Raw genomic sequence first — 12,158 nt, 5'->3', positions numbered from 1 at the left:
TGGAGGTCTGTGCTGGAGGTCCGTGTTTCCCTGACCGGACAGGTCCCGAGCAGCAGCCTGAGGACATGTCAGCCCAGCAGTGCCTGCCAGCACTCCTGCTGCAGCATTTGGCATAAACACAAGGTGATGATGATGAATGACAGTAGTCCAGGAGAAATGAACTGGTTTTTCAGCGACAGCATGTTTCTAATTCTAGAGATATTCTGCAAACACAAGAAATCATCCCAACATATTTGTTTAGTGGACACTTTGGGGGACATATCCAGGCAAACACACTGACATCCTGTACTTGAGTAGACGTATAGACACCATTGTTTAAAAATACTCTGCTGAAAGCTAAAGTACTGATTCAACTTCTTTACTTAAAGGTGGAGACGGATGTGTTCCTGATGCTTTTTCTCAGCAGCTGATCAGAGTCTCCTCCTCTGGTGTTCGTCCCCCTCCTTTCTTTCTTTCCTGTCCCCTGGTCCTGTCGGGTTCTGATTGCAATACCTCAAAATGAAAAAATGAATAAATTCGTACATTTACAATAATAATAATAAAATATGACAGTCAAGTGGAAGCTGTATTAGTCTGCTTGGGAAAATAAATCTGTTCTGGTCTTTATTCGGCCTTCGGACAATAATTCTGATTGTTACAGTGACAGGGGGAATAAAAGAGTAGCAGTAGTAATCCAAAAAATAAAGACATTTAATAAAACAAAAGAGGAGAGCGAAGTGATGCAGTCAGTCCTTCCAGCTGTCACCATCAGGCCACAGTCTCCCGCTGACAGACAGACGGAGAGATGCTTTCAAGCAACACAGCACTGCAAGCTGCAACTTCACGCAGCTCTCCTATTTATTCATTTATTTATTTATTCAACAATTTCTACAACTGACGTATGTAAAACTGGCCCAATCCTATTTGATGTCACATTCAGGTGCGCTCGGAAATCTCTGTTCAAGCATTGGTAGGAGAAACCAGACTACAGAAATCATTTTCTGGAAACGAAAACAAGAAAATGATCCTAAAAACCAAACCTGATGTTTATATTTTTGTTTGCTTTGTATTTTGAACATATTTTGTTCGTGCTGTAGTTTCAGAGTGGCTGTCATCAGAGCAGGTCGTCTGCTGATTGGCAGGTGGTTTCACCTCCAGTCTGAATGCTAAAGCTTTTGGGCATCACATTATCATTAGACAGAAAGCACCTACGCAGAGAATAAAAGGGCTTCATGGACGAGTCGTGTTACAGCGCTTTGAGTGGCTACAATAGAAATGCGCTACATTATAGCCGCTCCATTCACCATATTCACCTTTCTGTGAGCTGGCCCAGTTGGCTTACAGAGGGTCACTTTAAATAGACCATTTAAAGTGTGTGCTGGCACAGCTGAACGCCAATGAAACACGTATTGGTTCAAATACTCTACTGACTCCTTTAAAAAGCAGCTGAAGACATTTTTATACAAACGGGCTTTTAACTAATTTAATTAATTTTAACTTGTATGTCTGATCTTACTGTAAAGCACTTTGTGATTTTTATCTGTGAAATGTGCTATATAAATAAATTTTACTTACATGTTCGTCTGTCCCACTGTCTGTGAACGTCGCACAGACTGAAGCGTGTCTGCAGCTCTTCCATCAGTAACCGGACTAGGCCGACATGAACACGGAGGAGACCAACGTAGAGATGAAGGATGCTGAGCACAAGGACGAGGCGGGTCCCGCTCAGGTGGATGCTGATGCCACGGAGGCCGATGTGAGCGAGGCAGATCTGGACCAGGAGGAGCAGGAGAAGCAGCCGATGACGGGAGGAGACCAGGCCGCCGACACACCCTCTGCCAGCGGGCAGGAGGCACCGACGACGGCGGAGAAGAATGGCTTGGTAAAGCTGAAGATCCCCGACGAGGAGGAGGAGGTGAAATTCACTGGGCTGAACAAGGAGGAGCTGATGAGGGTGGCGGGCACCCCGGGGTGAGGAGGACACACTGTGCACACCCCTGCAGGGCGAGGCTCTGTCGTTCCTTTTATTTATTTATTTCTGCATGACACCAGCATGCATCTCATGTAAACCTGTGACGCGTACAGTACTGCTGAGCCTGTCTCTGTGTTTGGATACGCAGGTAAACGTTGGTGGTTTGATGGAAGTGAAGAAGGCTGAGATCGCCTACAGTTCAACACTGTTTGGCAATGATAACAGCTTTTATTATAATGTCGGTTTTTCACACCGTGATTTTTAATCCAGATTCCAAAACACGTTTGAAGTCCACCTCACATTCAAATAAAAACACAATACTTACAAATAGCTGCACATCTCAAAAATGGACCATTCCCATCTCCAGAAACATCTGGGAACTAAGGAGGCCGACTGCTGGACTGCTTCTTTTTCATATTTTTAATCAGCTGGTGTATGAGATGTTTGACTTAGTCTGGTCTGCAGGCTTTTCTGCTGTAATAGATGCAGTTGAGCAGTGTCTCTTGGAAATAAGCCTGAATAACATGCCATCTTCAGTAGAGCGTATGTTACTCTCCAAACCTAGTTAGATTATTTTTGCTTTGCACACAGAAACTAAAACGATTAGCTCCCCTGATGCTAACAGTCAGCTGAATATCTTGCTGTCATTTGCACATGTCGCCTGAGCAGTCACAGACCGTTGCCCACCCTTCCTTGGTTAATCTCTCAACTCCTCCATATTTGATGATCTTCTAGCATCGACTTTAGCCAAGGCAAGTTTATTTGTATAGCACAATTCAACAACAAGGTGATTCAAAGTGCTTTACAGAGACATTAGAAACTAGAACAAATAAAAAGCATGATTTAAAATTGATTAAAACAAGCAAACTAACTAACTAACTAATTAACAAACAAACAGATAAAATCAGTAGTTAAATGTAAGTTTTGAAATTTAAGCTTAAAGTGTGGATTTGGTGCTTTATTCAAGTGCAGCTGAGAACAGGTGAGTCTTCAACCTGGATTTAAATAAACTGAGTGTTTCAGCTGATCTGAGGCTTAAACACTTTGGTCAGAGCGGTTTCAGTGCTGTGATTCTGTCTAAAACCTGACTGGAAGGCATCGTAGCAGTTATTCTGTTTTAAGAAGTAACTGAGCTGTTGAGAAACTGCTTTTTCAATGATCTTACTTAAAAACGGGAGATTTGAGATCGGCCTGTAGTTGTTCATTTGTGTCTTGTCAAGATTGTCCTTTTTCAGTATAGGTTTGATTACAGCAGTTTTTAGTGATTCTGGAAACACACCTGATAATAAAGAAAAGTTGACGATCTGTAACAGGTCTGACTCTAAACTCTTTGAGACCTTTTTGAAAAAACTTGTTGGCAGGACATCTAAACAGCAGGAGGGGGAGTTCAGTTGACCTAAGATGTCCTCCAGGTCTTTGCTGTTAATAGGTTGAAACTGTTTCATGGTGTTTAAACAGTTTTTTGGTGGACACAGTACATATCCTGGATCTGCTGTTGATGTACCAATTGCTTGTCTAATTTTTTGGATTTTTTCAGTGAAGAATTTGGCAAAGTCATTGCAGGCCATGGTCAAAGTTCAGCTGCCACTGACACAGGAGGGTTTGTTAGCCTGTCAACTGTAGAAAATAAGACCCGAGCATTATGGCTGTTTTTAGTGATGATGTCAGAGAAGTAGGACCTCCTTGCACTCCTCAGTTGTAAATTATAATTGTGAAGTTTCTCTTTATAGATGTCATAATGAACCTGGAGGTTTGTTTTTCTCCATCTGCGCTCAGCTTTCCTACACTCTCTTTTTTCATTTTTCACCAGTGTGGAGTTTCTCCATGGAGACTTTTTCCTTCCAGAGATAACCTTCACCTTAATGGGAGCAATAGTGTCCATTACATTTAACATGTTAGCATTGAAGCTATTGACGAGCTCATTGACTGAACCTTTGGACAGGTCAGGTGTTAATGGGAAGACCTGGTTAAAGATCTCACTACTGTGTTCAGTTATACACCGTTTTGTGATCACTGCTGTTGATATATTTATGTGGGCTGAGATTTTACTTTCAAAGAAAAGACTTTAGTCATTTTCAGTGGGGTTCAAGTCAGAGCTTTGTACATGCTAGGGTTGGCATGATACTAAACCAGAAACAGAGTAAAAACTGTACCTCCGTGCAGCAGCCCCCTATGAACAAGCACTTTGGCGACAGTGGGAAGGAAAAACTCCCTTTGAACAGGAAGAAACTTCCAGCAGAACCAGGCTCAGGGAGGGGCGGGGCCATCTGCTGTGATTGGTTGGGGTGAGAGAAGGATAAAGACATGCTGTGGAAGAGAGACAGATTAATAACAGGTATGATTCAGAGCAGAGAGGTAGCTGCCAGCATCTGTAGGCCATCACTGCCATTGACCCTGCGACCGCAGCAATATGGTAGCGACCAAAGCAAACACAGCCAGATGGAGACTACACATTTTTCCTGAGGGTTAAAATCAGTCCCTGTCTTGTCTTACAGTTTTAATAAGAGGAGGGAGGGACGCAGGTTCAAATCTACCAAGGACAGCAACAAAAGCAAAGATGTTTAATTGTTGCATTCTGTTAAACCACAAAAAAGACTCGGAGATGGACTGAAGGGAGTTAATTGTACTAAAAAGGACGCGAGATTTGTGGAAATATCAGAGAAATGCTTCGTTTTTTCACCTTTCACAGTTCTTTAGTTCTTCTGTGTTAATTAGTATGCTCCGATGCTGTTGTACATGATGATACCTCTATACATTTTTATGCAATATAAAAATGTTGTATCACAATGTCATTGCCATAGCAACACCATTATTATAATCCTGGTTTAATATCTCAGTTCAGTGCACAACATTTTAGTTTTTCTGTAACAACAATGTGCAGGCTCTCAAACCGTGACAAGCAAAGTAAACTGCAGAGATTTTTCTGTCTGACTCGTGCTGTGTCACTCTATGCTCCTCTGTTTTCTGATTCATATAGTGTCAGGGATGACAGCAGTGAGACCAGCTGTCAGATGATATTTGGAGACAGTGACGTTGACCAAAAGACAGGATGCAGTACCGGAGTGTAAAGAACGTAAAGATTTCTGTCTTCAGCTGACAGCAGAGGGAAAGCTCAGGTTTGGAGAAAAGTTAAGAGAAATCAAGAAGAGGTGTAAGAATGTGAAAATATGAAACATGTAACACAGTAGTTAATACAGTACTTTATTTTAAATGTAGTATTCTTGACATTTGATCAAAGTAGGAAGAAGTTAAAAGGGTTAAATGTTAAAAGTTCAGAAAAATGAGTTCGAGGCATTTGTTGGGCTAAACTGGTTCTTATATAGCGCTTTCCTACTGTCTGAGCACTCAAAGCGCTCTACACAACTAATTCATTCACACCCGTTTACACAAGCACTTCTTCTAAGTATCTAACATTCACACACATTCACACTCCGATGGATGCATCGGAGAGCAACATGGGGTTAGTATCTTGCCCAAGGATATTTGGCATGCAGACACGAGCACCGGGATCGAACCACCGCCCTTCTGGTTGGTGGCTGATCTGCTCTGCCACCTGAGCTACAGCCACCCCCATCCCTGAGATGAAACAGTGCCCACAGCTGTCTGATAATTTTGCATGGCAACAATATCAACTGACGTGGGCTTTAGCAGATTTGTTTCACATATTTGAACACTTTGACCTTTACATGTTCTGGGTCTTTTGGCCAAGACGTGAAAATCGTCGAAGGCGTCACAAAGGAAACACAAACATTTCAGCATTCATAGCCGTGGTGCGTTTCCAGATTCACTTCAGTCGTCCAGAGAGTCACGTTTGGGTACCTGCAGGACGCAGAGCCTCGGCTCATTGATAATCCAGCCTTTTCCTGTTTCTCAGCTGGGTGAGGACCCGCTGGGCGCTGCTGGTGGTGTTCTGGCTCGGCTGGTTGGGGATGCTGGTGGGGGCCGTCCTCATCATCCTGCAGGCCCCTCGCTGCAAAGATCTGCCCAACACCAACTGGTGGAACGATGGGCCTCTGTACCAGATTGGAAACATCCAGGCTTTCACCGACACCCACAACCTGAAAGGTGAGTCCAAACGTAGATAGAGATCACACATAAATATCATCTTTGCATCATTCTCCACTAAATGTGTAACATGCAACATGCTCTGTCTGCAACTCCCTGCTCAGTTATCTGACCGTTTGCTGTGTTTTCTACAGTCAGATGTAAAATCAGGCAAACACAACGTCAGCAGCTGCTGAAGTATAAAAGAGTCACCACAAAGAACCATCACAACAGTAAACTACTGCTCCTCCTCACTGTGTGTGTTTCCACCTCAGGCCTGGAACAAAAGGTCAACAGTTTGGCTCAGCTGAAAGTCAAAGGGCTGGTGGTCGGGCCGATCCACGTGGCGCCTCCGGATGAAGCTGTGAACCTGAGCTTTGAGGAGATTTCCCCCGAGGCTGGAAACCTGGACCAGTTTAAGGGTTTCGTCCAGGCTGCTCATAAAAAGGGTCAGGGAGACAGCCTTCTACAGAAGCAGCAGTCTCATGATGTTTCACGTTTTATGTCCCATATCAGTGGGAGTCTTGCTGACTACAGACCAGAATGAATGTTTCACTAAAATGCTCTGAAAAAGTCAAAGAGATCGACTCAAGTATATGAAGAACGACACCAAAGTACACATGTACTTACTGTAGTACATTTGCTCACCTGTGCAGGTGTTTTTGTGGTTCTGGATTTGACTCCAAACTACCTGGGCTCGTCCGGGCCCTGGTTCTCCAACAGCAGTGTGACGATTGTAGCAGAGAGACTGAAGGTGAGTGCTGATGTCACACACATGCTGCTGACTGCTGTTCAGCTAAATGTGCCAGAAATCTCAGTGCGCGGCAGTAAAGTCATTGTTGCTTCCAATATTAACATTAAAATCATTTGAATCCAGTTAAGTTATTATTCATTAAAAGCAGTCATCAGGTGGGTAACAGAAGTGACGAGTGTGTCCGTGTGCCTCAGTCTGCTCTGGTGTTCTGGCTGGACGAAGGCGTGGATGGCATCCAGCTGTCAGGGGTGGAGCGCGTGGCCACAGTGGTGCCGTCTCTTTGGAACGACATCCGAGCCATCGTGCAGAACAGGACGGACAAGCATCCCAACAGCAGGTGAGGAAAACAGTGCGCCTGGATGTCACCGAGTACTAGCAGAGATTTCATGAAGCAGGAGATGGCAGCAGCAGCAGGAAACCTCCAGCTTTACCCACGTCTGTGTGTCTGTGTCTTGTCACTTAGATTACATTTGAAGTTTGTAAAAGTGTTTACTATGCAAGTGTCCCTTTACTTTACGAAGCCGCTGGGTTGTTATTCCAACATAGCAGATGCAACAGCCCAACACTTCATGTGGCAAACACCTGCACATGAAAGTTCCCCACGGTCCAGAAAAGTTCTCTTTTGTTTTGGTTAATACGCTCGAGGACTTTCTCACTCAAATATTGCAGAACATTTACATACAGTAGAGTTTTTCTGTGGCTGACAGGCTGTGTATTCTGCCCTGCTGTTACTGCCTGGGACTGTCACCTTGTCCCACCAGGGTGGACCTTGCTTTCTCCTTCACAGGGGTTTTCTGAATCACTCTTCCTCTGGGAGACCCTACTGAGGCCATGTGTCCAGAACTACATAGCTCTGCTTTAGGACCAGATCATTTTTAGTCTGTGTTTATTAGATCTACCTGAGAAAGTCCCGCATTAACATCAGTTAATCTCTGGATTACGTAAACCTTCTGCGCATGTGATTTTCAGAGTCTTGATTGGCGTCACAGACCGCTCCTCTGCTGAAGATGTGTCCACCCTCCTCTCTTCCACGGGTGTTGACCTCCTGATCTCCCGGGTCCTTCATTCACGTGACACGGATGTCACGGAGCTCGCTCGCTCTATCCAGCACTTGTATTCGTCCCAGAGTCAGATGAATCTCGCCTGGAATCTGGGGGGGCGGCTCGAGGGTCACATGGCTTCACTGGTGGGCCCAGCTCTAGTTAAACTGCATCAGTTGCTGCTGCTGACATTGCCCGGGACGCCCATCTTCAGCTACGGAGATGAGATAGGTCTGATGGACGAGGTGAGGACATCTGTACAGTAAACTCTCAGGACTTCAGTATTTTAATAAGCTCGTGTTCTTTGCTTTAGCCTCATTGTAGTTACAGAGAAACACAAAGCATGAATACATATGAATACATATTGTACTATTACTTGTATTTGTTGTGATATTAAGATTTTATTATTTCCACGAAAGGGCACCAAGTTTCCCAAGATGCTTTGGGACTCCAATGAGGAGCTGAATGGGACTCTGCAGGTAAGATTAGATTAGATGAAACCTCATTAATCCCTCAGGTGGGAAAGTCAGTTTCCAGTAGCACAGCATCGACAGAAGTTGTTACAGAGTTGAAATACTAAATAAAGGGGAATGAGAGTAAGGACATGAGCATAAATATACCATGCATACACATATATAAATACAGGTTATATACTGTAATAGGGATAAAACAAACAAACTCTCAGTACCAGACTGCAGAGGTGTGTTATTTGAGTTGATTGTGTGGGTGGAGCGTGCTTTGAATAATAGTATAGTATTACATGCTGGTAATACAGTCGACCTGGTGTGGTAGTGACAGTATCAGTATAACCTACTAAAGCTTGGTCCCTGTTTGAATGTGCATTCAGCCTGCATAAACAAACAGTTTATTAACATTTATCACTGGGGGTAAGTTTGATTTAGTTACTGTATAAGTAGTCATTCAAAGAGGAGGCTTCGCTTCAGACAGAAGTAAAACTGGACAAACGATGCTCAGCTCTCTCGCCTGTGATCTCAGAAACCACTTCGCTGGTGTCTTTAGACTTTAGTGTCACGTCTTATTGAATCCAGGGAATCCATCCATCCTAGAAGGGAAATTCTGGTTTCATGCTATCTTGTCATTGAGTCTTGGCATTGAGATGGCGCCAGTGTGTTCGGCAGGCCGTCTCCACTGCTCTCTGCTGCTTCTTACCTTTCTGCTAATATGCCATTCAGGTGGCTCTGCATTGCTAACTTATGACCGGCTTACTCTTCTAAGTCTCTGGCCACCAAAAATTTCAGTCGGGGTTTAAACTGCATTACTGAGAGTCTTTAATGATCTTCTCTCAATCGCTGACTCAGGGCGCCCTGTGGTGTTCATTTTGCTTGATTTGTCCTCTGCTTTTGATTTGGTGGACCATAATGTCCTTTTAATGAGGCTTGAGCATCTGGTGGGCATCACGGGCAGTGCCCTTAGCTGGTTTAAATCTCTCAGAAAGGCCCTTTTCTGTCACCATGGATACCTATGCCTCCTCCATTGCCCCTGTTACCTCTGGTGTCCCCCAGGGGTCTGTGCTGGGTCCCATGCTGTTCTCTTTATACTTGTTACCCTTGGGCCAAATCTTTGATAAATACAATATTTCTTTCCACTTCTATGTGGATGACATTCAAATCTATTTTGAACTAGCTGAGGATCGTCGTTGCAACACTTCTTTGATTGTATGAATGAAGTTAAAATCTGGCTACTGAGCAATTCTCTCATTTTAAATGATAAGAAGACTGAAATTGTAGTCTTTGATACTCCCTCCTCTCGGGGTGAACTAACTGGTATTTTTGGGCCCTTTGCTGACTCCCTTTCTGACACTGTGAGTTCCTTCAAGTTGGACAAACATGTGTCCTCCGTAGTTAAATCGAGTTCAATCAACTACGTCTAATCTCTAAGGCCAAGCCCTACATACCACGTAAGGACCTGGAGAAACGTATCCATGCCTTTGTTACATTAAGGTTAGATTACTGTAATTCCCTTTACACTGGTCTCCATTCTGCCCTCGTTCACAAACTGCAGCTCGTTCAATATGCGGCTGCGCGTTTCTTAACTGGAACTGGCAGGTTTGAGTCTATTACTCCAGCTCTTTCCGACCTGCACTGGCTCCCTGTTAAATTTCGTATTGATTTTAAAATCTTATTGCTCACTTTTAAAATCATAAATAGCACCGCGCCCAGCTATCTTACGGATCTCCTCAGCTGTTATACCCCTGGGAGAGCGCTTAGATCAGGCCAAATACTCCTGTAGCGACCTAGATCTCGGCTCAAGACCAGAGGTGACCGCGCATTCGCCGCTGTCGCATCCTACCTCTGGAATAACCTCCCTCAAGGTGTCTGATTCAATTCAATCTTTTAAATCTCGATTAAAAACTTATTTGTTTAGCCTTGCTTCCCCCGCATTTCTGGTGTACTGTAAGTTATCTTTCTAGCTTTATTTAATATTTATAATGTTTTAACCTTCAGCCTTTCGGGTTGTGCCTACTATGACCTGGTGTATTATTGGTTAGTTATGTCACCCGCCTGTTAGTATATTTTATTTGTATTTTGTGTTTGTATTTATTATTGCTCTAACTCGTTCTGTGAAGCACTTTGGCATACCTGTGGTTTTTTAAATGTGCTATATGTATTGTATCTGTGTGCATGTGTGCATCAGATGATAACTTAGCACTACATCATGTAGGCTAAATATCATAACCTGTGACTCAAACAACCCAACAACATGGCATCCAAATGACTGTGGCTTCACAAGTCATAGCCAAAACCAATGGCAGATGGTAGTCATGGTGACCACAGATGTGATTATGAACACCTTCTCTGCAGGTTTGCTGTTATTGGCTGTAGTTGTTCGAGCAGGAGTATTGTAACCTAGCATCCTACCGATAACAGTTAATATCACATAGTGATTGTGTGCTCTCTCTGTGCAGGAGGAGCGGGCTGAGCGCCTGACCTGTCGCAGGTTTTTCAGCACTGTGAGTGAGCTGCGGGGTAAAGAGCGTTCCCTGCTGTTTGGAGACTTCATCCTCCTTTTTAACTCCTCCTCCTCCCTGGCTTACCTGCGGGTGTGGGATCAGAACGAGCGTTACCTCGCCGCCTTCAACTGGGCTGCAGAGGAGTCAGCGGTGCTGCAGCTGAGCCACACAGTGCTGCCCCCGACGGCTGTGGTTGTTCTCAGCACCAACAGCAGCACAATGCCTGCCGACAGCAGCGTGGATCTTACAAACCTGCGGCTTGGCCCCGGGGAAGCTGCGCTACTCAAGTTTCCCTACACGGGATAGAAAAGATACTAGCAGAGATTAGATGTTGATGAAAGTCTGATTCAGAGAGACTGACATCATGGTGAGGTGAGGGGAAATATTGTTGTCTAATTACATACGACACATCATTTCAGATTCAGTGACTTAGTGATAACGACTAATGATATAATTTCATGTGAAAATAATATAAATGCTCTCAGAAGCTGAACAAAAAGGCTTTGTAAAATGTCCTGGTAGTTGCCTGTTTTTAACATGTCTTGCTAACAAATACGCTAATATTGAAGCATGCTTATATATTTGACACTTCCCAGAATCTGGTGTCTTACATTCATCCAGAATAAACATGCAGAAATATACTTCAGTGATCTGTGCTCATCACCTGTGATACTGCAAACGGATTCAGAACTGTGTTACTTAACCAGCAACAGTTAGAATAAATGTGGCCAATTATGGGCAAAGATGTGGTATTGTGTTCAGTTTAGTGACCTCCCTAAATCATGTCTCAACAAGGTCAAGCTTACTGGTTAGTAGCAAATGCTTCAGAGTGCTCTGCTGTATGATGTCATTTCTTCTTCTTGGATGTATTGGGTTATGTCTTATATGACACGTCACTTTTCCTTTCTGTATTGTGAATTCTAAGAAAACATGAAAAATAAAAATGAAAGAAAAGCACAGCATCCATGAGAGTCTGTCAGTTTTTGTAGTTTTAAGTTCCTCGTCTCCAGTTAAACCATTAAAGTCACATGCAGGCTTATATAGAGTGATGCTTGGTCTATTTAAAGGTCTTAAGCTTGGCGCGATGTCCAGGGGATCCATGGTGTAAGTGACCGAGAGCAACAGAAGGTTTAAGCATGCACGCTTACAAACATACATGATAGTATTCATTCTAGGCCAAAGGCCTGGGACACATTTAGCTTCTAATTGCATTTGAGTTTGCCTAGTAACAGGTGACAGAAGAAGAGTGAAGAAAAGTGTCAATCCTCAGGGACCCTCTGGAGGGTGAAACAGATTGGCATATATGGAAGAATGTGATAGAAGGAGGAACTTCTGTCTGCTTTCTAAATGAATATTTACTGTAACTGACATATATCATAATTATTGTAAACGCATGAA

The 12,158-nt window shown here is 43.6% G+C and overlaps 1 protein-coding gene across 1 annotated transcript; it reads left to right on the top strand.

The window, feature by feature from the left end:
- The first annotated feature begins 48 nt into the window (after window positions 1-48).
- slc3a2b (solute carrier family 3 member 2b) lies at window positions 49-11,722 on the top strand. The gene is made up of 9 exons (XM_026151898.1): window positions 49-123; window positions 1,592-1,950; window positions 5,826-6,016; window positions 6,271-6,444; window positions 6,652-6,749; window positions 6,944-7,086; window positions 7,719-8,034; window positions 8,209-8,268; window positions 10,716-11,722. The coding sequence occupies exons 2-9, from the start codon at window positions 1,640-1,642 to the stop codon at window positions 11,064-11,066; spliced, it is 1,644 nt and encodes a 547-aa protein (XP_026007683.1). The 5' UTR covers window positions 49-123; window positions 1,592-1,639; the 3' UTR covers window positions 11,067-11,722.
- Window positions 11,723-12,158: the final 436 nt, after the last annotated feature.

This window comes from Astatotilapia calliptera, chromosome 19 (genome assembly GCF_900246225.1).
Source record: "Astatotilapia calliptera chromosome 19, fAstCal1.2, whole genome shotgun sequence".
NCBI lineage: Eukaryota > Metazoa > Chordata > Actinopteri > Cichliformes > Cichlidae > Astatotilapia > Astatotilapia calliptera.
The sequence above is the reverse complement of the archived record's forward strand: the minus strand, read 5'-3'. Positions and strand labels throughout refer to the sequence as shown.

What these genes read in the sequence shown, in the direction of transcription:
- slc3a2b (XM_026151898.1), top strand. Translation starts at nt 1,640, where the DNA reads ATGAACACGGAGGAGACCAACGTAGAGATGAAGGATGCTGAGCACAAG. An exon ending in AGGGTGGCGGGCACCCCGGG is followed by an intron (nt 1,951 to 5,825) that starts GTGAGGAGGACA and finishes CCTGTTTCTCAG; the next exon opens with CTGGGTGAGGACCCGCTGGG. An exon ending in TTGTAGCAGAGAGACTGAAG is followed by an intron (nt 6,750 to 6,943) that starts GTGAGTGCTGAT and finishes CGTGTGCCTCAG; the next exon opens with TCTGCTCTGGTGTTCTGGCT.